This window comes from Calonectris borealis, chromosome 30, assembly GCF_964195595.1.
Source record: "Calonectris borealis chromosome 30, bCalBor7.hap1.2, whole genome shotgun sequence".
Taxonomy (NCBI): Eukaryota; Metazoa; Chordata; class Aves; order Procellariiformes; family Procellariidae; genus Calonectris; species Calonectris borealis.
Genome location: NC_134341.1, coordinates 1,198,955 through 1,226,352, shown reverse-complemented (window position 1 = coordinate 1,226,352; position 27,398 = coordinate 1,198,955). Strand labels below are relative to the sequence as shown.

General features: G+C 39.7%; 1 protein-coding gene across 10 annotated transcripts in view; it reads left to right on the top strand.

The window, feature by feature from the left end:
• Window positions 1–27,398, top strand: part of DIP2B (disco interacting protein 2 homolog B) — a 70,839-nt gene that overhangs the window by 21,784 nt on the left and 21,657 nt on the right. For 4 of the 10 annotated variants that reach the window (XR_012670441.1, XM_075133656.1, XM_075133657.1 and 1 more), the window contains 12 exons: window positions 8,186–8,257; window positions 15,305–15,448; window positions 16,823–16,948; window positions 18,692–18,904; window positions 21,261–21,404; window positions 22,231–22,350; window positions 22,968–23,165; window positions 23,403–23,494; window positions 23,996–24,106; window positions 25,588–25,711; window positions 26,238–26,347; window positions 27,087–27,189. Coding sequence is in view for 9 of the 10 variants with exons in the window: in XM_075133656.1 (XP_074989757.1) it covers window positions 8,186–8,257; window positions 15,305–15,448; window positions 16,823–16,948; window positions 18,692–18,904; window positions 21,261–21,404; window positions 22,231–22,350; window positions 22,968–23,165; window positions 23,403–23,494; window positions 23,996–24,106; window positions 25,588–25,711; window positions 26,238–26,347; window positions 27,087–27,189 (1,557 nt within the window). In the remaining variant the exon portion in view is untranslated. Of the gene's footprint in view, window positions 1–4,805; window positions 4,825–8,185; window positions 8,258–15,304; window positions 15,449–16,270; window positions 16,292–16,822; window positions 16,949–18,691; window positions 18,905–19,864; window positions 19,972–21,085; window positions 21,182–21,260; window positions 21,405–22,230; window positions 22,351–22,967; window positions 23,166–23,402; window positions 23,495–23,995; window positions 24,107–25,587; window positions 25,712–26,237; window positions 26,348–27,086; window positions 27,190–27,398 lie in introns of those variants that run through there. The other 6 variants (XM_075133659.1, XM_075133655.1, XM_075133658.1 and 3 more) reach the window with 6 other exon arrangements.

The following is a 27,398-nucleotide window of genomic DNA, read 5'->3' as shown; positions in this document are numbered from 1 at the left end:
TGTGAATTTCTGCTGGTGTCTGTCACCAGGAGGTTAGTCAGAAAAGAGTATTATTCAGGGCAGAATCACTTCATCTGGGTTTTTTAAACGCGTTGTCTTGCTTTACTCAGCTCAGACTGTGAGTATAACTAGTTCTTGTGTACGTGTGTGAGACACTTTCTGTTTCTCCTCATTTAAATGCATTGTTCTGATGCAGGACTGGTATTATAAAGACTGTTAAGCGCTCCTATATCTACACTCACATTCTTCTCATTGACTACTTATTAAAAATAGATGAAAACGTTTCTCTTGAATAGATTTTGTAAAATCCCGTTTGTGAAAAATTCTTGGTTTTGTGCCCTTTATAGCATTCAGAAGGGAAAATGCATTTTTTCCCCGTGACAAGTTGTAGCTATTTAAAAGATTTTCCCCGGCTCCCTCCCCCCGATGGGGTTACATGCAAGATTTATTATTTGTATATGGGATTAAGCTATTTATGTGCATGTGCTGGTTTTGTGGGTAACATGTAAAATTTATTTGGCTGCACTTTGCAACATAATAACTTGTATAAAGTTGACTTCAGTGATTGTATTTTGCAGGCGTTTGTTAGAGGCAGTGAGCAGAGCCTGTGTTTAGTAGGGTTATCAGGGCTAACAGAATTTAGTGATGTATTTAAAGGTTTTAAGGGGTTATCTTCAAGAGTTTTTGGAACCTTTTTAAAAACGTTTTACCTTTTGTAAGGGTAGATGTTACCTGTGCATTGATAGCGTGATTTGAGTTGCTGATGCACAAGTGCATCGTTCATCCTTTTGGGACAGGTAAGGATCTGAGAGGCAAAGTATTTCTGGCCTTTTAGTTCCTAACATACAAATGAACTAGAGGTATGGTTTGAAGTTTGGCTTCATGGTCATTAGAGCAACTTACCTGGGGAAGTCCTTTAAAGAAACTAACCGCTGAGAATACCAGGGTCACGTTGATGCTGTGTTAAACCATGCAAGCAGTCACATGTAAGAATGCTCTTATGTCTGCTGCAAAGAGAAGAATCAACAAAAGTAGTACATCTAGAAGAGGCTTTTTTATTTACAGTGGTAAGCTTCCAAGCATTTTTCAGTGTCCCAGTCTTGCGAAGCCTTTGAGACTTTGTTTTGCTGACCCTGGGTAGTGCAATTTTCAGCAGAAATGGTGATGATAAGGTACCATATGTCTTTTTTTTTTTCTTCTTCTTTTTTTGTGGGGAAGAGAGGGTCTTCAGCTGAGGTTGATCTGGTGACACCTCCTTTTCATTGGTCACCCCTTGCCCACGCACACAAAGGAAGCTGAACTCTGTCCTTAGCTCACCCAGTTTGGTGATGCATCACATATGGCATCTAAGATTACTACTTGTAATACATGGGCCCAGACGGGTGAATTGAGGACAGTGGATCATCTGGAACTCTGAAATGCTGTTGTAAGATAAAGAGGTTCTTCAGTATAGCTTCACTAGTTGGATTTATCGTTTAAAGGTAAAACAACAAAAAAATTTAAAAGTCTTAGGGCACACAGTAAGTGACCTATGGTAAAGTGCACCTTGTGACCTTAAACGACACGGAGCCAGACCTCTGCAGTGTGGAAATCTGGCAACAACCATGTACGCAGGGTAGACCTTGAATTGCATTCTTTTGAAATAATAAATATTAAGATTAAAATAGTTTTAATTTGGTAAAGCAACATTCATAAGCCTTTAGAAAAGATTTTTGAAACTGTGGAACAGAGTCCCCACAGTGCTGGAGCCAAGTAGACTTGTAATGTGTATATAAATTAATCTGGAGCTGATCTGTCTGTGAAACTTTTAGTACTGAAACTGTAGCAGTATAATGCTTGTGCTTAACAAACGCAGCTTTGTAAGACTTGCTGTTTTTTTCAGTAGCCTATTCATGTTCTTAATGGGAACAGAATGGTGCTGTTAAAGGGAAACTGCACAGCACAAACCTGTTCTGTTTGTTTTTCTTACTGTTTGGTTTGGGGATGTTTTTTTTGGGAGGAGGGGGTGACATATAGAGTGAGTAAGGCTTTATTTCTTCCAAGAAATCAGTGACTTTTTTCTGGAAGACTGTATAGTTTGCAGACCTTGGTATTGTCTTCAAGGAGGAAACCTGATATACAGCTTCACCAGAAGGAAGGAGGAGGGAATCTTTGAAGCTGCATCATCATTTGGCCTCAAACAGAAAGAGGCAATTGTCTAAACTTGTTTCAAACATAGTTTTTGTGCTGAAGTTATAGCCGAAGAGTGTCAGGAGTACAAGACCATTTAACAGGTATAGTGTGTTTGAACACGTAGCCTTAGAAAAAAGGTTTAAATGTTGTCTTTTGGGTTGCTGAAGCCTGGGATTGAGGACGTCCTAGCTTTAAGCCTTGGTAAAGCCATCGGGGGTGGGGGTGTCTAGAAGTTGCCAGTCCTCCAGGAAATGGAAGAAAGGCGATATCTAGCTGCAAAATAAATAAATGAGTGGCAACAACATTTATTACTGAAGTGCTGAACTGATTGGTTTGATACCTATTTTCTGCCTAGGCCATAACTGAGACAGACTTAAGTGCTAAAGTGCATACCTCATTTTGGATTTCTCAAACATGCCACCTAACACCTCCAAACACACTTAAAAGACCTTATCTGGAAGTGGCATGCAACAAAAGAACATTTTGGACTTTCAGCTACACTTGTGGGTTTCAGTATCTCCAGTTTGATGTCTACTTCTGGTCAAGGACAGGAAATCCAAAATCAAGCTCTGCAAAACCAGGCTTTATGTTGTATTCTTTCAGAGTAAGTTCGAGATGATAAAACTACAGGGAGACATTGCCTGTCATGTGTGCCTAGAGATCAAGCAGGGGAGTAGGCAAGAAAGGCAAAGTCATCAAGGTCGTTTATAGGGGTGAGACCTGAAAAGCAGATGCAGTGGTGATAATAGAATTTATTTCCTTATTTTTGTTATAATCTTTTTACAGTATTTGCTGTTAAATAAAGAGACTAGCTATCTGTGTTTTGCAGCTAATTTCCAGGTTCTCTGTTAACAAACTACTAGAAACATCAATGTGTTTTGTTTTGTTTTTTTTTTTAAAAGCATACAAACATTTTTTAAAAATGCATACAAACTACTTTCAAATTTGAATCTTTTGCTTGATACAGTCAAGTGTTTGGAGGCTTTGTTGGGGAGATGCTGTGCACTACGTGATCATTTTCCTTAATTTCTCCACTGTAGTAATTATGGTTTTGTTAGACAGTAAATGATTCAGTGTTCTCATTCCATGGGGGGAAGGGGAGCAAGGATGTTGAAAGAGGAGTATTGTCTGAGCGTAGCAGGATTAGCTGGTGTTACCACCTTGCACTGATTGAGCACCACTGTTTAGAATAGATCATCAACTCTAATTGCTAAAAAGCAGCCTGGCGTCACAGGGCGGTGAGACTCCTGAAGTTTCAGGCTTCTCTATTGCATGATTTGAATATAGGTGTAACATCTAGGCTGATCAGCTGTAGTTCACTGGACTTCCTTCTGCTCTGTGTAAGCCCATACCCCTCTGTTTTCTGTCCTTGCTGAGTTTGTCTTCTCTCTTGCACTCTCAATGGTCAGAACATCCAGATTGGATTTGCATGATGAGGATCAATTCTAATTTACTCTCAAGAAATTAGGAGAATCGTATGAAAAAGGGATCTCAGAATCCATTTTTTGCATTTTTGTAGGGAATTCTGTTTCTCAGATGTACATTTGTTTAATCACAAACAAGCAGGGCCTCTTGGATTTCATCACGGCGGTGTCTGCAGTCAGGATTATTGTCCAGGCATTCCAAGTGAGGAAAAATTGTTGCTCCTTGATTGAACTTGTCTTGTTTCTGCAAATCGTAAATCTAGAGTTAATTCCTACTCTGAATCCACAGAAGGGCCTCTCTTGTGTATTTGCAAGACCTGCTGTGTCTTGAAAAGTAGGATTTCTTTAAAGTCTTCTTTTAAAACTGTCAGAAGAGAGAAAAGATTAAATGGGGGAAGGAGAGGGTTGAAAGAGGGGAAGTTTTGTGATATATAGCAAGATGAGGAATTACTGAAGCAATGCAATACCAGTGCCAGCCTCCTACCAGAAAACCTGTTCTGTGAAGCTGGCTGGGGCTGGTCCATCAAATACTCTGCAAATGAGCAGGAACACTAAGCTGGTGGCTCTGCAGGAGAAAATTTCTCATGTGTTGGGATGAGTTAACCTTTGTGAGTAGTGCAGGTGGTAGCAGAGCTTTGCCGTGGTTGGGATGGAAAAGCTATGAGTTTGGGTAGCATAATGAGGAAAGAAAATGGTAATGTGTAGAGCTGATGAACTGGACTGTGGTGGTGGTGGGCTGTATTTACACTTCAGTCTGTTCTAATGTACAGGTTATCTGTGAAAGGTGAAGGCATCCCTGCACCTGAGCTGATGGTTGCCGTCACTGCAGCAGAGGTGTCGAGGAAGAAAAGCATGCATCTGTGATCAGCAGCTTAGCTTACTCTCATGTGTCCTTTAAAAAAGAAGAAACAAAACAAGAAAAACAAACCAAAACAAAAAAAAACACCACCAAAAAAACTACCCGACAACTAAAGATTCCTGACATCACATTTTGAGACACTACAAAAGATCACGACGTACAAGAACCTTACTGTTGTTTATGGCAAAAGGGTCTTGGCTGAAAAGAAACCAAAGCTTTGCTTTCTTTTGACAAGAATCGCATTTCCTTAGTAGGGCCTCCGCAGCATGTGGAGGCACAACCATGACTAGCTTAGGATATAGATAAATATAGACTACAACTGAACAGAAACAGTTGTAGCTGGGAGAGGGCCAAAAGAATGTCTCAGCAGTAAGTGTTTTTGTTTGTAATTTCTTTCCTAGGAATGAACAAACACTAGCACCATTTTAAAGCTAAATTGTCAGCTCTCATTTGCTTTGCTAATGCTTTCTTTGTAGTGCTGTGTCTTGCATCTGTGTAGAGAGGGGTTGTGGTTCTTGAGTTGTTTTTTCAGCTAGCTGAAAGAATTTAGCACACCAAATGTCACAAAGTGTTGAATTTATGAAAGCAGGGTTGATGATTTACCAGGTTTATGTAGTAGGAGTGAATGGTTCTTGAGATTGCAGTCCTATTGTCTTGGTTCTCTTCCTGTTGCTGTAATTTATGATATTCGGTGAGGAAGTCTGCATTTATGTTCGGATCTAGCCATTTCCATTTCCTGTAGATCAGCAGAAAAGGAATAGCATGAAAGACAATTTCTGTCTTAGTGCATCTTTGGTTTCTGTCTTTGGATTGATACCAAATTTGGACTATGTATGACCAAGAGAAGAGGCTTTCTACAATAAATCTGTTCCACTCATGCAGCCTGTTAAAGGGACACTTGCTTCCAAGACTTGAGATGTCAATTTGGGCATAACTATCATGGTTGTAGTAATCGGATCATAATTTTATTGAGATGACTTTATACCTGTCACCCGTGCCTCCACACAAGCTTTTTTTCTGACAGCCTTAGTCCCTGTGTCTTGCTGGAGCTTTATTTCAGATAATTGTATTCTGTTTCTAACCTGCACGCATGGCTATCCTTAAATAAAGAGCTCTAGTTAATCTGTTTCTTCTAACCTTTTCAGTCCCTACTGCCTAGTTCCACTTCAGTAGGCTAGTCTAAAAATTTAAGCATTACGCTTTCTGATCCTGTAGGCAGGTGCTTGAGATTGTCAACCTGTTTGTCAAAATAATGGTTGACTTTTTTTTTTTTAAAAAAAAAACAAACTCTATTTGGAAATTCAGCAGTGGGAAGACACACTGCTGCAGGGAAGTCCCAGGAATTTATCGCCCTTATTTCTGTTGCTTGAATTTCGCTAGTTGGAACTTTCCTGCTCTTGCCAAATAGCATTAGGCTTTTTATTAGCTTATGCTCAGACAATCCTTTTTTCAAGCAATAGTGTAAATGATGTGCATTGCGTGGTAGTTAAGGTTGCAAATAGTGTTTTGCCCTGAGTTACCTTCTTGTTTTTCAGTAGCATCTCACCTCAACTTCAAATTTCCAAAAGTAAATCTGTAGACCGTAAGCCTTGCATTTGTGTGAGGATGGGTTTGTTTTATTGGTAGGATATTAGTGTGGGGCAAGTGATTATAGAGAATTCTTTGCTTCCCAGTACGTAAAACAGAATGTGATACTTAAATTGAGAGTGGTGGTATTTGTTTGTAATGAACTAGTATTCCTTAGTAATTCCATTTTCTGTGGCAAGTGTTTCATTTATATAGTGTGTAACTGCCAATGTCAAGAGTCCAATTAAATCTTGTGGAGAAATTAATCACAAAATAACAAGCTGCAAACAAATCTGTGGGTTGGCTTATAAGGAAAAATCCCTCCCCCTTTCTGTGCAGGTTTGTTTTTCCTGAAGTGGCAGTCACCCTGGTCTATTTGCTACCCAAATGAACAAATGCGGGGAATTAAAACTGCCTTTGGAAATGGAGAGGCAGATCTCCAGAAAAACTGGTGGATTTTGTAGCTCATGCAGTCGATCAAAATGTTATCCTTTTGGCATATAGTCTTTGTATAGATCTTCTTTGAAGGTGTACTTTTCTTACACTGGTAGCATACCTTTCTTGTGAGGTGGATTAATTTAACTGAGCTATGTATTGCAATCAACCATTAAAATTAATGCTTTGGTTGGCATTTCAGTGCTTCATGGACATTCTAATTTTCAGCTGCTGGATTTGCTTGGACTTGTTGGGGCCTGACTCAAACATAGTGTTAGAGGAGTGAGATAAAATTTTGTGTGCAAATGCACACCCTCCACCAAGCAGTGTAAGTTCCCATTTCAGCTTCGAAACTCTTAGTCTAGGCGTTTCAAGTGACACTGACATTTGACTGTCCAGCACGGAGTGAAGTCCATTCCCTTTCCAAGCATTTCGTACTGCAAAATCACCTTTATAACCAAAATGGCCAGTCAGCTGGAATGTTTTAGCAGAGACACTGGTTGTGTTGGCAGGCTTAGAGCCTAAACCCTTTAATCACCTTTTCTGATGTCGCCTTCCAGATCAGGCTGGAAGTGTCTGGCAGAAGGATGCTGTAAGGCAGCAAATACAGTGGCCTGTGCTGCTCGCTGTCTAATACTCTGTTGCCTTGCAATAATCAGGCTCACGGCAAAGAAAACATGCCGTTTGCGATGGCTAGTTTCTTGCCGTAATACAAATGTGGGCCTAATTTTAGCTGGAGAAGTAATACCAAATAATTCTGTTTTCTTTTTGCTATGTGTTTGATCGCTTCCAATCTTTCAGCCCCAAGAGATAAGAAGTTACAAGTGCAGGTCAGGCTACAAAAAGGCTTGAAATGCTGCAGGGCTTTTTGTTTTAATCCCTTCAAGGTTTCAGTCTTTCTTGTGGTTCTGATGTAACGTGAGAAATTAAAACAAAAGACAGCAGCCAGATGGTACATCTCCAGGATCAGACAGATTAGTTTTTTAAAAAAGGGAAAAGTTTACCAATGCTTACTGTCTTCTGGAGTTTTTGCTTCTGTGGAGCTCTAGCATCTATCTTCTGCATGCTTCTACCAGTAGGCAAACAGTGGAATTACAGCTACTACCAGGTTAAAAAAGCCACAACCCCCTAGCTTGCTTTCACTGAATGTCAAATAGACATGATTGAAAGTCTGATTTTCTGGATCATAGGGTGTGCTTGCTGGGCAGTAGTCTAGAAGTTGACTCTGTTCATCCTTACATCAGTTTTTGGAGGTGCCCTAAACAGCTTCTGCAGTGGGCTCCCTTTATTTGCTAAAAGCTATTTTCAATTTGATTAGTTTAAGACGAGGCTCTGAATTTGCGCTTTCCCTTTGCCCTGTTGTTTGGGAATTATTCCATTTTGTTAGCCTAAGTTGGCTTTGTGGTTACAGAATATTTTCATGCACTCCAACTTTCCCTTTTTAGGTTTTCATTGCTTTGATATTCCATTTAGATAGCTGTTCTGATTCAAATTATTGCATTTAAATAGTGTATAGCGTATATCTCTGATCCCAAGGGAAACTACAGGAGTTCTGTAATATGGAAGCTTTGAAATCATAATGTACTCACATATATTTGGTTTCAGGTTTTCTTCAGCATGTGCATTCAGCATGAAGGTGAAACCTTCATGTCACTGAAAAGAAAAGCAGACAGACCGCAAACTGAAAAATGAGGACATGGTTAAATGCATTTTCTTTCCTTGGTTTTAGGGGACATCACACAAAAGGGGTATGAGAAGAAGAGAGCAAAGCTTCTGGCTCCGTATGTTCCACAAACCCAAGGTAGGTACTTGTTTCAGCTGCCGTAAGAATTTTGCATATCCTTGACATTAAAGGGATCTGTGGAATGGCTGTGGAATGGAGCACTGAGATTTCATTTGCCAACTTTGAACTATTCTGTTTCATATGTGTTTCCTTAGCTATCTAATAATGACACTGTGCAGGTTGCATGGATGCCTTGAAGTCATGGGCAGTAATTTGCCCCTAGTTTGCTTGTTCATATTGAACTCCAGGGATTCCTAGTAGTTCCAGAGCTGTTTGGTGGGTCTCTGTAGAGTGCTGTGTATTTCAACACTTTGTATGCCCTGTCTTTATCTCCCACATACATAAATCACGTCCTACTCCCTTGTCAGCTGAGAACTCAAGGGCTTTGAATCAATCATGAAGTGTGAGGTCCTCAAGAATCATTCTTGAAACCTTCTTAAAAATGGCTTAACTGCAGAGTTGGTCTGTACTACCTCCTCCTTTCAGCCATCTTAATTCCTTGTTGGAGAAACATTAGAATTTTCATGATTTGTTGGTTTATTTTACCAGAGTAGCTGAATTCATGTACTTCGTTTACATCTGTTTCTTTTGGTTCAAAGATCTTTAGCATTAGAACTGCTTGTATGTAGGATAATTATATATAATTGTAAACTGAAGGACATGGCTGAAAGTATGCCTAATAATTATTATGGGGATGCTTACCCAAAATAATTGCACTGCTGATATGCTGAGATGCTTAACCATTAAAAACTAATGTGTCTGGCTCTTAGCAGTTTGGGCAGTGAATGGGTATGACAGGCAGTCATGACTGGACTTACTGTAATTTACTGAGACTGAACTACTGCCAAAAAAATGAAAAAAAGAGTGAAGGCTAAAAGTGCATTTATTGACCATCAGCGCTGCATCCGCTGGGGAAAGATCGTAGAGGTTTTTTTCTGCTGAAATGGCAGCAGTTCACTTCAGGCAATTGCTTGAGGAACATAAAAGGACTCTGCCACTGTCATGTGGTAACTTCTAGACTCTGCCACTCCAAAACACTTGATGGTTGCATTCCTGCTCTCCTCCATCCCAGTTGTTTCTCAACTTTGTTTTGCTTGCGTATTCAACAAAAGCTGGTGCCCGTTCTCTTGTCCAAGACTGACTGCTTTGTACACAAGGGAATAGTGTGTTCTGTCTGAGCTAACATACTGAAGGTAGCAAGGCAAGCAAAAATTGTTTTTTAGCCTTCAAATCTGAGATTTTGTTACAAACAGCTCTCTGAGTACTGAGGATGTGATAGGAATCTCTGATGACTCGGTTGCTACCTTTGTATCAAATCTGTTTCTGTTATTTAAAGAAACCAAAAAGTAATACACATGACTAATCCCTCTTCATGGCCTTTGTAAGTAGATATTTGTTAAGCAGGTTTTACAGTCTCTCAGTCCAACATGTATACCAGTGGAGATCTTGAGCCTTAGAAGGAAATGTGAGCTCCTCTTGTGTGTTCAAGTGCCTGCTTGGCAGACTTGCTTTTGTCCTGGAGTCCGGGGGAGACTGAAGCTCTACAAGACGCTTTTCGTCTGATGACATGATCCTGTGCCCCTCATGCCTGTCGCTTTGCACACGTTTGGTTTGTTTCAGAAAATGTTGCTTAATTAGGAGGAAAAAAAAGTGTTTGGCAAGGCTGTCTGCGGCCCTGCTACTTTAATTGTCGCGCTTTTGAAAGCTGCAGAATGGGCCAAAGTTCAGGAAGAGACACAGGCTGATAGGAGGTCACCAATTAAGATAGCATTTTGACTGCTGTTCTGGCTCAGCCCTGCAATTTTTTATACATCTTATATCCAGCTGCCCCTATGCTGTTGTAAAAATCCTGTTGAAGTCATGCATGAGGGATTGAGAATCAGGTCACCTCGTTAATGAGAAGAAAATTAATCTAGTCCACACGACAAAAAAATATTTACTCCTGGCATTTAGTGCATTACGTTTCCCAAAGCACCTTCCTGATGTTAGCTAACGTATTGTCTCCATTTCATAGATGTGAAATGAGACGAAGGTAGGTATGATGACATGTCAGGGCATGTCAGCATTATAATTGGGGAGATTCTTATTGCTAAATCTGTGCTCCATTCACATTGCCTCTGGGAGCTTGCCTCATTATTTTAGAGTTAAGGCAACAATGTTAATTACCTAAAGATACATGTTTTCCTGGTGCAACATCCATTTTTGTAAGTGGAACTTGCTGAGGTGATGTGGAGCTGCGATACCAGAGTTGTTGCTCCTCTGTTACGTGCTGGCTGCTGCACAAAAGGCTTTGAAGAAAGTATTTTGAGCAGCTTCCCAGGTTGTGCATGTGAAGTAATGCTGCTGATTTCACTGTTGCCCGAACCGAAGCACGGAGGACAGGCATGCTTATTCCATGTTACGCTACTGACTATATATGTGAAAATAACGAAAGGCCACCCCTGCTGTCATCTCATCCTTAGTGTCTGGATGTGTATAACTGTAGCTAAACCGTAAGTTCCCTTTTGAAACAGGCTGGGGTCTCAGTGCTTTTAGATGTTGCTTTTATTGGAGTAATGCTGACACTTTCAAGTCGCCCTCAGAGTCGTTTGTGAGGACCGAATATTTTTATGCCTATTTTAAAAGAGGCAATACAACGCTATTTTTTGCTACTTTGAAAAATGCTTTTTGGATGGACAGATGAGCGGCTCCTCTACTAAGACGTGGTATAGTAGCTCACCACCTCTTGAAAGTAGTTTTTGCTGCAGACTACAGGCAAACTTCTGCCTAGGGAAAGAACTCCTGTCCATATTGGTTGCTGCAAATCTGGAAAAGCATTTACAACTCTTTAGCTCAAACAATGCAGACGCAGGAATGCCTTCTGCCAAAATTAGCAGCCCTTGCACATAAACTGTTGGCAGAGTATGTTTTCTTGCTATTTAAGATAATGCATTCGGTTCCTCTGCTAATGTGTAAAGGAAATTATATTCATTAAGCACTGATTCACTGTCAGAACCTTTTTATGTAACTGCTAGAGTGCTCTTGCTCCTGTTTTCTATTCTTATGATGATGAAAAAAAAGAAAAAATTAAAAATTTTAAACAAGAAAAGAGAACGTTGGAGTACTTACTGTTTTTATTGAAAAGGTAAGATGAATGTGATCTGGTGGTTTTTGTATTCCAGTACCTCAGGGAAAGGTGTTGGAAGACAGGAGTAATATGCTTGTAAACCTGTGGAGATTGATAACATTTGAAGCTAATTTAATTGGTCTGTGAATTCTAGCTGTTAATGTAAGTTTTGTTGTTTTTTCTGCTTCATGTTATTCATGGATAGCATAAGGTGGGAACATTATAGATTCTGTTACTTTAGTGTTTCATTTCTTTGAAATCATGGCACTATGGAAAAGAAGCATTTCTTCTTTGCTTCCCGAGTGGGCTGTCATATGTTTCCTGTCTCAGAAGAGTTCTTCCTGCCACCCTGTGTGTTGTGGACTGCCAATAAGCCAGCAGAACTCTACTGTAAACTTTTGCTATTATTTTTTTTTCTTCCCTCCCCCCCCGCCCCGGTCTTTCAGCATCATGTTATTTCAAAGGAGAGCTAATGTGGAATAGTAACCAGTGATAAAACAGCTTTGTCTAAACCTGTAAATCATGCACACGCGCTCCAGCTTAGTGTTGTTTAGAGAGTTTCACCCATTTACAAGATCTGACTTGCAGCTACCACAAATGGGGAATTATTTTCTTCCTTATTCGGTCTGAGGGGTATCACAATTTCAAATAAAGCTTATCACTTGACTCTAGGAAATATATTTCTCCATCTTTGAAATCATATCCAGGATTAAATCAATGGAGCACCTGAATTCTTCCTTTGTGTTTTGTACAAGGCAGACTTAAGGTCCATCTCGTTAGTAACTCCTGCAAAAGTCTCTGAATCTCCTAAATCTGATGAGTTCTCAGCCTTCTAGGTGCTGGAAGACAGCAGCAATCACACTAAGCTTATGCAGCCATGCCTGCTGCTGAGTGAGGCTGTCCCCTGTGTTCTGGAAGCGCTGTTCAGGCTGACTTGTAAACCCTAGATACCCGAGTTTGTTATTTACGTGATTTTTACAGTCATGTAGCTTGAAAAAATCATCTTGTTATTAGGAATAGCCAGTCCAACACTAGCACTTCTGTTCAATTCTGTATGCAAAACAGCAGAATAACAGGTTTGCCTGCTGCTTTTCTTCTGTCAGATGAATCTAGCACTTACTGTCCTTGTTATTAATGTAAACATTTATCCTTGTTGATCATACATGATGCTTATAATGATTCTTTTCATCTAAAAATCTTTTTATGAAAAAAAATCTCTGAATCTCTAAATCATTGAACCTCTTCCTTCAACAAAACGCAGAGACCAGAAAGGAGTCAATTCTGCTTAAAAACTAAGGACAATTAAAAAATCCATAGCGGCCTTCAAAAGCAAATCTAAAATAATTTCTTTTTCATGTCTAGATTCGGATCCTGCCAGCAGAAACTGCAGCTATAGCAGGATTATTCTAAAGGGAATGCTAAATAAGTCGCCTATCACCTGCCAGGCTTAGCTCACTTATGCTGCTTTGTTGTATAACCATTTGTGATTTACTGTAGCTATACACTTTTTCCCTCATCTGTGCTTGAATGCTTTGTTAGGCTACTGTAACATGTTATTATGTCATAGCAAAATATTTAAACAAAGAGCTTGCTCTTGGTGTGTCATGTCACTTACAGACACATTTGATCCCTTTGTAAATGGAATGTCATGTTTGCCTTGTGATGCCCTGCAGAGCAGATGAGATGCTTTTGCAAGACTTGTAAGAGAGAACTGAATATGAATTTAATAATTCATTTAAAATAGTGTTAAATCTGCTGCTGACATCTAGTGGGAACTTGAATTTGTAAATACTTGAATGATCAGAAAGCATTAAGCATTTCTTCTCAGTCTGTGAAGTTGTCTTGTCTTGGGATCGAAAGAAAACTCTCTCATTTTTGATGAAGGCAAATATATGCCACAAAGATGTTGAACTAATTATCAATGAAATGTGATCCAGAAGGACAGGAAGGGGACACAAACACTGATTGTTTTCGATGTGGGTAAACTGAGATTTTGAACTGAAAATCTTGCTCTGAAGTCCAGGTCTTCTGTTTGCCAGATCCTGCACCTAAACCACAGAAGTCTCTTTTCCTTTTCCATTCTACTTTTTGTGCTGCTGGCATCTTTGTACAGGGAATGGTTATGTTTTGATAAGCCAATACAGAACTCTGTGTTATATGTTACGATATACAAAAAATACCAGGGAAAATGGGGAGTAGTTGTTTGTCCCCCTAATATGATTTGAGAATGTCTGGCTAGCAGGATATGTTCTTTTTAACTAGAAATACAGGCTTTAATTTTTTGGCATGATAGTTTAAAAGATCATTAATACATAAGGTTGGTAGCTTGCCTTCATTGAATGTTGATATCACAAACGGAACTATTAAAAATTTGAGTAAGAGGTGGAAAGTTTTGTAAAGGTTTCCAGGCCAAACAGTAATGCTAGGGGTTAAGAGGGAACTTCTTCCAGGAGCGCGTGGCCCCTATGTTCTTGAATTTTTTCCAAAAGCTATAATGCTGGGCTAAGTGGATAGTTAGTTTGCTGTAATATTCAATTAATATTCTGCTCTTTAGGACGTTGGAATGTACAGGAGATGGTTGAAGATTTCTGTAACTAGTTAGGTGTGATTTGCTGGTATTGTAAGTTCCCTGAGCTTGAGGCATTTGCCTTAAGTTGTTTACCTAAAACCACACACTAAGAAAGTGGTATAACTGGAAATGGACTCCAGGATTTGTGGTTTCCTCTTCATTTCTCTAATCCTTTGGTAGTTTGTGAGAATTCATAGGCAGCGCATATTTAGATGACACAATTGCTCTTCTTTTTGCATGACTTCAGGTGACAACCTGAAGGTAATTACAGCCGTATGACCTTTAGTTTTTAAAAAGTTCCCACTGACGCACAATTCACTTTAGAATTGAAACTCCAGTAGCAACAATTCCTAGTGTCCCTTGCTGAATTATGTAAAATGATAATTTCTTATCAGATTATCTGTTTAGCTCCCTATATTCATGGGGAAGACAAACTTTCCAGGATGATAAAGCCACTCACTTCTTGACACGCTGAAAGGAGCCAGAACCTGGAGAAATAGAGGTCTGTTTGGTTTTAATGTTAACAGCAAAGGCTCTTGCCACTGGTATATTATTGGTTTTCCTGTCAATAACGCACACTGGTCAGTGGAACAGTGAGTAACGAACCCAACTTCTCAACATATTTTTCTATGGGTTTGCTCTTCTTCACAACTCAAACTTAATTTGGGATAATGACTCAATAGGTCAAACCCCTTTACTCGTTGCGCCCATAGCAGCGGGGGCTACAAGGAGAATGGTGTAAATGACTATGATCTCTAAAAGCAGTTTACGTATGGCGCTTTACCACAAGTTAAACTGCTAATTCTCTTCCATCTTAATGCAATAATGAGAGTATGGTGCAGTCCTCTTCCCACAAGAAACGTGCAAAATAGAGAGCAAATGATATAGACACTAAATCACAAAACATTCAGGTTCCTTGCAAATGGCCCTATTAAGTATGTCGAAGTGTAGGACTTCCCTGCCTTACCTACTATTTCATTTGGCAAGATTTATCTGAACCTTGTCACCTTTGCTTTTGTATTTTGTAATGAATTCTTTAAAGGTGACTTCGTCTCCCTTTATCACTGATAGGTTACTTAAATTATGTGAAATTGTGTCTTATGTCACCTGCTTCAGATTCGCTGTGAATTGTCTCTTGAAGTGCCTAACAACCCCTTGAAAAGGAAAAAGCTGGAAAAAACTCTTAAGAGTAAGGTCAAAGAAGGGACAGGTGTATCTTAACTGATTAGGACAGATTGAACAGATGTATTAATGTAGTAATTAGTTCCGCTTTGCTACAAAAAAAAACAAAGAAGGGGAAATCCTGTAATTATATGGTAAAAGAGAAAAGTATGGTCAAAAAAGGCTACTTTTATTTCCTGCTCTCAGAGAATTGTGGACTGTATTCCAGGGGTTGATCCAGCGTTACAGAAGGAATCCAGAACTCAGATGCCCGTTCCATCTGCAACTCCAGCCTCAGCATCATCATCCTCCTCCTCATCCAAATTTCACCGAGCTCGCTCAGGGGGAGCCAGAGATGAACGCTATCGATCTGGTAAGGGCAGGAGCAAGAGTTCACCTGGGATTCCTGTTAGTGAGGAGGAATGTACCACGTTCTCTCAAGGAGTCAAGCTTATTATTTGTCCACTGAAGGAAAGCCCTACCTTGGTGGTTCTGAATAAAGAAACATCAGACTTGTAGGACTCCAGCTACTGAATCAAAAAGAATGCGAAGTAAAAAAAGCAAGTAGCTTTTTGTCACCTTGATTTTCTGGCTTGAATGCAACTATTCAGTGCAAGTCGTTCACAGAATGGAAAGCCTATTTTAACCATGTCTGTAGGTAACCAGATTCAGTGAAGACAGGTAATAATTTGTTCTTGGAATTGGTGATTGCTGTGCATGTCTGCTCTAGGAGCCTGGAGAATGAGAGCTGGCTTTCGCTATCTGTGTTTAAAGTACTTCCAAAGAGCAGCAGAAATGGCTGACTACTGCCCTGGTGATTTCCTTCTCCACTTAAGAAAAGGAGAAGATGGCAGCACCTATTTTTTGTTTCCACCTGATTTTGTTTTTTACTTTGCATTAACAAGATAAAAGTTTTCTTCTCAACAATAAAGTATATCAAATACACCTTCTCCAGTAACACTGCTGTCATATACCACCATTCCATAAAGCATCAGAAAAGCCTAGTTTTCTGGTTTTTGGAAAAGCATAATTAAAATACATTAATCTGAGAAATTCATGTAGATGAGCTCTCCCTTGTCGTAGTAGTATTTTAATAAGTTGTCTTCTCATCGTCAGTGATGTGTCTTCCTTTGAAGAGTTCTGGACGTTTGCAGAGGATGGAAGCCTCGTGTCCTAGCCTGTTTCAGTTACTAATCAGCATGTATTTACAGCCGCAGTTAGTAACTTTCAAGATTTACATGAAATCTGCATCTATTCAGGGTTTTGAACATAAGGTTTTTCCTAAATCAGACAACTGGCTCAGAATTTGTCAGTTTGTAGACCAGAGTTGCGCACCTGGGGCTGTATACACTGTTAGCGTATGTGCATATTTTAAATTATGTCCAAACATAGTTTAGGATGATCTTTGTTTGAGGGGAACAATCTGGTGGGGTTGGGTTTCTATAAAAGTTGCTAGAGACACAAGAATATAATGACTAATCCAGAAGATTCCAGACTAAAAAATCTGGCCCTGCTGTATAGCTTGCTAACTTTAGAAACCTCAATTAGTTTCCCTGTTTTTTTTTTTTTTAAAAAAAAGGAAATGTTACTCATGAGATGGCAAAATGTAGTTGTTTGGGAAGGTACTGTAAAACGGAGAGTTGCATAAATATAGACGGCTAGCAATAGTTGCACATGTGTAAGCCTTGTGTGTTTTTCTTCCTCCTCTACTGTTGCAAAACTGAGTAGACGAACTCCCATTTTGCAGATATCCACACAGAAGCAGTTCAAGCAGCACTGGCAAAACACAAAGAACAGAAGATGGCCCTGCCCATGCCAACGAAAAGACGGTCTACGTTTGTCCAGTCTCCAGCTGATGCCTGCACTCCCCCAGGTTAGGTTCTTACAGTGTGCGTGTCTGTGTGGATGTTAAGGTACGCATTAGTAACAGTTTCCCAATCAAGAGGCTGCAATTGTCAAAATACTCGAGCTCTTCAGCGCATTTGTAGGTAGTCTGTTACTGCTGTAGCTCTCTTCCTACATTTGAGCAGCCGCTTGTTTTCTTGGAGCTGCTGTTAGGGCTGTGAAAATGACTCCTCTTCCGGGAGCTTTTAAAGAATCAATTGGCAAGAGCTGAGCAGACTTTCTGGACTGCGGCTTCTTCTTTTGCTTCCTTCACACCTATTTCAGTTGCGTAATTCATATTTTGGTTTTGTTAAGGTTTAATACTCAACATACAGGACAGGATTTGCAGCGATGCACATTTCTGGGCAAGGACCTTGGAGGGGATCCTGTGGGATTCCGTGACTTGCAGGACTTTTCCTTCCTAACCCCTCCCATGTAATGGCTGCAGCAAAATACCTGGATAACGTGGTGTCTGTTACGGTGCATGTGCATCAGATATTAATAAACCTGTCTGTTTTCAAGCAGCTATATGCACTGGCTTAAAAATGAATATGTGTAATTTTTGGCAGTGACTTTTATGTTGTCTCTCATTGTGCAGAAGCATCACAGGCATTTGGATTGACGAAGTCATCTGAATATTATGGATTCATATCTCATTGTGAATTCATAGCGTTCTCTAAAACTGCTCTGCTAGGCCACTTCACTCATTCCTATTCTTTTACCTCCTTTTTTCCTTCATAGTTTGTTTTTTCTTTTCCTTTCTACTGGGGGCTAATGCATGTTCCTGGTGTCTGCTTGGGTCTCAGCTTTGTACTAACTTGTCCAGGATAACAGCACATTCTGAGCTGTGGATACTACACAAATAAAGGTTAGCACTTAGTGTGTCTGGAATCAGTCTTTTTCTTTAGCTCGTAACTGCATTCTACTTTGGCAAGTAGGTAGAACATGATTTAATAGTTTGATTTATAACTAAGTAACTGAGTCTGGGCAGGCAATCGCTTTGAAGACCATGTAAATCTTAGGCCAACGCCTAACTGAATGTTTATATGCAGTACCGGTCAACTTAAGATATCAAGCAGTGAGTGCTTTCTTCATGATAAATAAATAGTTAGTTCACAGCTTTAGGATAGACAAGGTATCTGTTCTCTCGGAAACACAGGATGCAGTTCCTTGTTGTAACTTTCTCTGTTTTGTTTTGTTTTGTTTTGGGGTTGGGTTTTTTTTGTTTGTTTTCTGCAATTGAAAGGGACCCATTTAGAATACCAGACAAAAGCATTTTCTGCGTGTGGCCTTGGCACGTTCATTTCCCAGTGCCTGCATTCTGCTTTGTTCCTGTGAATTTTCAGTTTTGAGAATGATACAGACCCCTCACTTTCCATTTCAGAATTACCAAAGTTAGGCAATAGAGCATCTGATATTATAGAATATGAATGGAAAAGTAGTGAGAGATAATAAACTTGGAGAACCCAGGGGAGGGATGCCTGTACAAGGAGATGCATCTTTTGTGTGCTTTAAACAGGGGCAAAACACCAGGGGTAAATGTGTTCACACTGGAGATGTCTGCTGCTTTAACTTCTGTTTTGGCCAATGTAACCTTGTTTGACGCAGCCTGTGAAAAAAAGATCTTCATATTACAAGCCTGTGCCATTGATATGTGAATTGGAGAGAGAGCATGTTCAGTGCAATGTGCTTTTCCCTAAGCAGCTAGATTTTCTTTTCTGCTTCCACACAGACACGTCTTCCGCATCCGAGGATGAGGGGTCGCTAAGGCGCCAAGCTGCTCTTTCTGCTGCATTGCATCAGAGCTTACAGAATGCTGAGTCTTGGATCAACCGATCTATTCAGGGGTCATCCACATCTTCATCAGCATCTTCTACACTTTCCCATGGAGAAGGCAAAGGGACCAGTGGGTCACTAGCTGATGTATTTGCCAATACTCGAATAGGTAGGAGATGGGTATGAACAGAAAAATTGCTTCAAGTTCAGATTGTATTAATAAAGCTGGAGTTGTCCATTGCATAAGGGAAATTCGGATGAAGAGTTCAGTTAGTTTTGATGGAACTTGCTAGGATTTGTTGGAGTTGCCCCATCACGATGTTTTTTTCCTTAAGAATTTCAGAGTATTGAGTTGGTTGAAAAAAGGGAAGTGGGGAGCAGGAGCTTACTGAAGTAGAAACGACGCCAGGGCGTGATGACAGTATTGACAGGATCAGTAGGCACAGCTTTCTTTCTGTATACTGTGTTGCTTATGTCTACAGCTATTTGAAGCTACTGTGTGTACAAAGCTACTGAATGCAAGTAGCATTTGGTATCTGTGTCCTGATGAGTACCATAGAGGTGTCTTTGCCTAGGGGAAATGCTGTGTTTTAACATTCTCATTTTGCTATAAGCCCTAACGGTTTATTGTTTGTGTTAGATTAAAAAAAAAAAAAACAACCAACCACCAAAACCAGCCATATATGTGAGCAAATGAACGTGTCATTAAAAAAAAAGGTTTTAGCAGAGTAAAGATTTAGCACAGATCTTTCACGACTAGTCTGAGAAATAATCAGAGCATCCAGGTATTGAGAAGACGGAGCAAAATCTACAGATCTGGATACCCCAGGCTCAGTTTTTTGAGGCTCTGAGGTGCTCCTTGCTGCTGATGCTTCTGTATGAAATTGCAAAGTTTGTTTTTGCTCTGTGTATGTTTGTCTTTTTTATCTGCTGTTAAGGATATTACTGCATCTTAGGAGGTGTCTGTATTTTGTGTGCTCTCTGCTTTTGCTTAACTGGTTTGGGGCAAGCAGTGCATAGAAGTGCTGGTGTTTTTAACTGTTTCACTTAATTTTTTTTTTTATTGCTGTTATTTTTGTTTGTTTATTTGCGGGGATGCAAGTTGTTTTCTGAAACGGAAAACTGGAGAAATTGCCCATGAAATGTAGTCAATATAATTAACGTGTCTTTGAAGCAGAGAGGCTGTTTTTAACTGGAGCATACAGAAAGCCACGTTACCTTTTGTAATGAATTAAGGTAATACAGCTTTTTACCTACTATCTAATATAACTAGCATTGCAAAATAGGAGTTTTAAATCTTTGTTGGAATCGTATTTGCCATGTAGATGCCACATTCATCCTGTGTTAACACCTAATGTAAATAAATAGGAACTCACATACGCAATTTTATACATCTCTTTGGAGAGAGCAATAAAAAGTCCTGTTTGGAGTTGTACAAAATCTAGGTCCTTCCTAGTGATCTTAGAAGTTTAATACATGAGAAATATTCCTTGCTACCATATCTCCAAAGGTATGCAGAAATGGATTTTTTTTTTTTTCTTCTTAGAAAGAGGGGCACAGAGGAAGAATCAACCACAAAAACCTTTCTGTGGGAATTATTCAGTATCTGCCTTCCTTCAGACACTCTCTGTGCAAGCCAGCATACAGTTTCAAAATTGTTGGGTTTTTCCCTTCGTAAGCAAGAGTTGCTGCTTCTATTAAGCTAGAATAAAATATTCTTGCCCTATCTGATGATTGAACCTACTGTGTAGTATAAAGAAATCCTATGTAAGCAAAAATCGCTTATTTAAGAGAAAGTTAATGAGAGAATTACTGAAGTATGCAGAGTTACTTGCAGTTTTGAAGCTTACAAACTCATCTGAAAAGCAGAACAGTTTCTTGCAACTTGAAGCAAAAGCAAGACCCAGCTCCCTCTATTAATTAAATTTTAAGTTTATTATTCAACTGCTGGACAGGCTCATACTGTTTAGCCACCGAACTGGAAGAAATTTAAACCCAACATGATTTTTTGCTGATCTGCTTTAGTCAATAGCCTACCGCGTGTTTTGTTTTAGAAAGCCCTTACTGACAAAAAAGTTAAATAGTATAATTCTAGCAAGAGAGATTACTGCATAGGTGATGTAGGTTTTTGTTCTGGGGCTTTGAATATTTCAGAGCTCATGTGGATCTCAAACTCTTTTTTTTTTTTTTTTTTTTTTTAACAGTACTGAATGTCAAGAGATTGAGCTTGATTTGGAAGTTAGAAACCAAGAGCAGGAATTCTGTTTTGCTGAACCACTTCCCTGACATGGACAAAGCCCCTCATCTTGTGCCTTTGTTTTCTGTTTTCCAGAACAGATAATGTGCACCTCCTAGAGCTACTTAATATTTAGGAAGCGCTGTGTTTAGCATTAATAAGAGCTCACATACATTCAACCCATTAAATTCTTAAGATTGTTGGTAACAGGTAAATAATACTTTGCTTGTTCCATCTCATAATAAAAGGTATATGTTAACTGCCATCTCAATTTTCTCCCTTTTTTTAGAAAATTTCTCAGTTCCCCCAGATGTCACAGCAACTACCTCCTCTTCCTCAGCACGCCCAGCAGCGATTGACCTTCCTCCTTCAGGGATTGTGAAAGGCATGCACAAGGGATCTAATCGGTCTAGTCTCATGGATACTGCTGATGGTACGGAACCGTTCAGAGTACCCAGATATTAGAATGGTGTTAAGGAAGGACTTAAGTCACATGATTTATTCTCCCAACTCAAGTTCATGCCATTTAAGCACTTCACAAATTTGAGATGGTTATGGCATTAGCATTAATACATTCCTATGCCGCAGTTATGACATGGGCATTAACACATTCCCATGCTGCAGGAATTACCTACTAGGTACTGACCTGGAGAAAATCGTGGGACAGATAATAGGCTTTTCTCTTCTCTACCACCTTTTAAGAAAAAAATTACAAATGCATAATAGGCTAATTGTTTTTAAAAGCTTTTGTCCTAGAATCCCCAAAAGAAAAGGTAAGATGAATGAAATAATGTCTGTCTTAACTATAATTAAGCTCCCATGAAGCTGATAATACTCACTCTAAGCTGGTTGGCATAAACCTTTGTGCAGGGGGTAGCATTAATGCTTCTGGTCTTGCTGTGTCCTCCCTCTGCTGGCAGTCCTGCACTGCAGCTGATCGATACTGCAGGCAGGCGCAGATCTGTAGGCTGTGTTTTACAGCAGGGACGGTGTGTCAGACAGATGGAAATCAGGCTTTGGAAGGGAGTAAATGCTTTAAAAATTAGTTTCTATCACTAGCATTTTCTGACTGCTGAGTTAATACAGAACGGATATAATATTTACTAATGTCATCCTGCACTTCCACAGCCTTTAATAATGGAAGCCAGTAGTTGAATGAGTGGGTGCACCAAGAGAGGTATCCTCCAGTGGCAGGAGCCAAGATGTAAATGTTAATAGACACGATGAACACTTTTATTAGACAAAATCTTTCCCTCCAGGTGTTCCTGTGAGTAGTAGAGTCTCCACGAAAATTCAGCAGTTGCTTAACACCTTGAAAAGACCTAAAAGACCACCCCTGAAAGAATTTTTTGTGGATGATTTTGAAGAAATTGTAGAAGGTAATAGCACCAAATAATGTGTTTTTTATTAATCATTTGTTATAAGTACACAGGCATGCACGGTGCTGAATTTATTTATGCTATTTTTTTCGAAGTTGACTCTGATTGATTCGATATTTGCAGTTAGCAGTAGCCTTCATGAATAGTCTGGTACAAAACCAATGTTTGAAGTAATTTACTGTACTGCTGTGCTTTGGGTGGCCTCCTCAACACTAAACTTCTTACAATAACTAAAACTTATTAAGAAAAATGTTTAAATAGATTTTTAAAACCCCTTCATTTGCTTAGGCTGCTTTAATTAATTTCCCAAAAGGGATTGTCTTTACGGGTAATTTCATTACAACCTTACTTTATAAGATAGTTTTTCTTTTCTCCAAGTCTGTATTACTTTCCTCACTGTTGTGTTGAATACCTTTTAATAGCACAGCGCCTTAGGAGAAGACTATGTTCACGATGTTTTGTTTTGTGCAGGTTTTCCTAGGAAATGAAATGTGATAGGGGTTGTTAAACCTAAACGCGATGAAGAAAAGCATTTGTTTTCAGTGCATCTTTCCAGCTTAACTGTCTGGTAACAAATGGGCAAAGATGAACTGGAAACATTATTGAATTTTCTTCAGTTCCACAGCCTGACCCAAATCAGCCCAAGCCAGAGGGACGCCAGATGACACCCGTGAAGGGAGAACCCCTGGGAGTTGTTTGTAACTGGCCTCCTGCCTTAGAAGCAGCACTGCAGCGCTGGGGAACCACACAAGCTAAATGCCCCTGTCTGACAGCACTGGATGTTACAGGAAAACCAGTTTATACCCTCACGTATGGTGAGTGGAGCCCTGGCTTCCATTGCTAAACTGCTCCGAAAGAGCAGTAGTGGATAGGATTGTTGGTCTTAGTGTGGTTGCAAATACCTTCCTGCCTTTTGAGAGCTTTGTAGACAAAGCAGTGTAACTAAAGCAGAGGACGTGACTGTAGACGGTAAAAGCAGTCAAGAATTGAAGTATTTTCTTGTATGCTGGGTTGATTTAGAGTTGTGCAAGTCTCTCTTCTTTGTGTTCTAGGCAAATTGTGGAGCAGAAGTCTCAAGCTGGCCTACACACTGCTTAATAAACTGGGGACCAAAAATGAACCCGTGTTAAAACCTGGAGATAGGGTAATGAGTTTGGGACTGTCTGGTTCTCCCTCTGAAATAAAAAGAGCGTTTGGGGGCTGTAACTTACCACAGACACTATAATCTTACTCTTTTAATAGTGAGACTCTTGTCGCAGGGACAGGCTATTTGGGAAAGTAACTTTTGTGATTTTTCAGTCCTGCTGGCTGCTCTGTAAGCAACTTCTTGGCTCTGGACTTTGAAATACATCTAAAGAAGAGCATTGCACCTCTGAGAGAAATACAGAGTTTTAGGTCTCTGTATTTTGGCTGTGTGTGCAACTTTATGTGTATGGGCACACAGGGAATGCTGACATTACTGCGTGAGGAACTCATGCGCATACCAGGTACTCCGTGGAAGAAAGAGTGCTTAAAGACGCCCTGTGAAAAATGCTGTGGTAGAATGTGAAATAACACAAAGTTTTCTGACTTTTAGTCACAGTAGATCTGAACTTTGCAATTTTTCCTTGTATTTCAACTAACAAAACATTTTTGTGAATTGTAGGTAGCCCTTGTTTATCCCAACAATGACCCAGTCATGTTCATGGTGGCATTTTACGGCTGTCTCCTAGCAGAAGTCATACCAGTGCCTATAGAGGTACCTCTTACCAGAAAGGTAACGTTGATGGAACTTAGAGGAGTGATAGGCTGATGTGGGATGAAAACCAAGTCAGACCATCAACCTCTGAAAGTGTTTCACAGCATCCAGCTGCTGCCTTAGCAGCTCTGTGTCAACGCAATGTGCAAAACCTTTGTGAACCTGGAATAGCTGTTTAAAAATGGAAAAACATATTGACCAGAGAGCTGTGCTGAGTAGCTGGAAATGGTCGATTCACCTAAATGCTGTAGTCTTCATTCTGTTATTGCAAATAATTTATACGGTACAGGTAATATTATGAATCTGCCCTCTGATCGATGTGAAGGGGGTCTCATTGCCAGCCATGCTTAGCACTTGCCAGTCTTTTGACTTTGCTGGAGACTGAAGGTGCTAAGTATTTCTGAAGCCGTCAAGGCACTTTTTATAAATTATTTGCTCAACGAAGTGTTTTCTTTATCCTTACCAGAATTTTTGCAATATTGCCATATTATTGCCATGTCCAGAACTGTCTAAAACTATAGACTTTTGTAAGAGGAAACAAAAGAAACAGGATAATGGCAAACATATGGCAGGAGGGGTGGTAATGAAATGGTAAGCTAGTCTGGTAATACTATGGGAGTCACAGAGCTTTGCTTTCATTTCTCTGCAATGTGACAACTGCTATAGCAACCAAATACAAAATTAAAACTTCTCCCAGTATTTGCCCAATCAGATTTCTTAGTGAGGTACCTCATTTCAGTGTTTTTATCATTGCGCAATAGAAATTAGTTCCTGGGGAAAGAGAGGCCTTGTTATTTCAGTGTAATTATACGTTTTGCTTTTTTTGCCTCATGATTCCTCTTTGAAGCATCTGGGCTTCCATTAATGAAAATAAATGGTGTATGCTCGATGCCTAGATGCCGGGCATGAGCACTTGTTTTCTGTTGATTTCGCATCCAATGCATTTTAGTCTTGCCAATGTAATATTTGTTTTATGTATAGAGAGTTCCCTTTGAGAATCACCAAATTTTTCTGCAATCTGTCCCCAGTTACATAATCATTTCATTTTTGAACAAAATTAATTGAAAAGAGCAAACTTGGTATGCAGAAGATTAAGTTGCCCCTCTGCATTTTTGTGATGCCTTATCATTTTCCTGTGGACTTTTATTGGCTTGTAGGTACGTCTCCGTTTTCACCCAGCAGGCCTTTGTGCTAGATATATATCTTCTTCCAAAATGTGTTATTGTGTAAGCTTAGAAGCAGTTGTATTCATCCCTGCCAGGCAATGGTTGTCATTTGAGTTTCAAACCATCGCCAGACGTTGGATGTAGGCAGAGGAGGACAAACCAAAGGAAAGAGTGTTTGTCGGCATGGGTTGTTTCTTCTTTTTCCTCCCCATGTGATCCATAATGTTACCGTCCAGTTACCAGAGCGTTACCAAACCTTGGATTTTGGTAAGGGGAAAGCTGACTTATGCCATCTTTAAACAGGAATGACTTTTTTTCCCTCTCTTCCCTCAGGATGCTGGTGGTCAGCAGATTGGTTTTCTGCTGGGAAGCTGTGGTATTGCTTTGGCCCTCACCACTGAAGTTTGTCTGAAAGGGCTTCCAAAAACCCAAAATGGAGAAATTGTGCAGTTTAAAGGTTAGATCAGTTGTATACTTGCTCTTGATTGTACTTTTGCTACAGCTGAACTGTCTGAAAGTGGTTGTCGGAAGTCTGAATGCATTTTGGGGGGGCAAAGTGAGCAACTTTTCTTAGTATCACTCAACTGTTCTGGGTTTTATGCATATGGTGTAGATTGATCCATGTCTGACAGAATTGCTTTGTTGTTCTGGAATTCACAATGAATCCACCTTACAAGCCAGGGTTGTCCTCAGATCCCTTCAGTGGCATTTGACAGGTTCAAAACCAGTTTTATTAATGATACAACAAGCTATATTTAGAAATACTGCAGGGATCTTTCCTGAGTAGAGGAAGTGCCTTGTTGCCCACTGAACTCCCTGATGAGAAACGAGATGAACCTTCTGGCTAGTAGCTTGGCTTGGATTGGTATTTTACTTGTGTAACTGAATTTGGACAGATAATGGGGGTTTGGTGTATTCTTGCAGAATATAAATCCCTTAATAAATAAACTGATATTAATATTCTACTTTAATTTTGGCTCTAGGTTGGCCCAGGCTCAAATGGGTTGTGACAGATTCAAAATACCTCTCCAAATCTCCTAAGGACTGGCAGCCCAACATCTCAGCTGCAGGAACTGAGCCAGCGTATATTGAGGTAAGTAGTGAATGGGGAATAGAAAGTAGTTTCCGTGAGCTGAATTTGATGTTCTAATCACCAGAGAGATAATATTTTCACCTCGCTACCTTAAACTTCCCAGTTTCTAGCCACTGAAACAAGTCATCCGCTGTGTACAACCTGCTGTGAAGCTTATTTTAGTTTTGAATATCTTTGTGGCCTTGAATGCTGCTCAGAATGAATTGGAGAACATTATTCTTATTCCAGAAAGCTAGTAATTGAGACAACTGAGCTCTCTGAGATAGTGTAACCTCCTAACACAGATTTCTGAAACTGCCAACAGCATTTCGAATTTTCTGTTCTTCCTAGCAGAGCTTATTTTCGTTTGTACACCTCAGTAAGGCAACTTCTAGGAATTGCAGTGGTTTAAGTAGTAACAGTAATTTGGCTATTCTAAAATTACAAATTGGCTTTTCAGTTTACTTATGGGAGCAGAAGGAGATGTTGTGAGAAGTAGTAACGGTGAAACAAACAGAAACACATTCAACTGCCATCTTTATCTCATATATCTCTGGAGTTAGCTGAACATGTTTGCTACCTGAATAACTATGTTTTCTGTAGTGAACCTTGCTGATACCTTTCTACAAGCAGATACTTTTTTGAGTATGTCTCAGCAGCTTTAGAGGAACAAAACTTTATTTAATATGGATTCTGTAATTTAATTTTCTTCACACGTGGGGATCCAGAGTCACACCCTGAATTTTTTTCTCTTCTGTAGTACAAGACGAGCAAAGAGGGCAGTGTTATGGGTGTTACAGTGTCTCGGATTGCCATGCTGTCTCACTGTCAAGCCTTGTCTCAGGCCTGCAACTATTCTGAAGGTAGGTGATGTCACAGAAACATCAAAGGAATGAAGGTTCAGCGACATCATTTTCAGTGGTTGCCTCTCATATTTTTAACAGCTGTCTATGAGTAACCAATAGACAATAGTGTCTACTTGGGGGGGGGGGGGGAAGAAAAAAGAAAAGAAAAAAGTGCAGATTAATTCTCCTCCAAAAGTGAAGACTATCTATAATCTTTTCCATTCAAA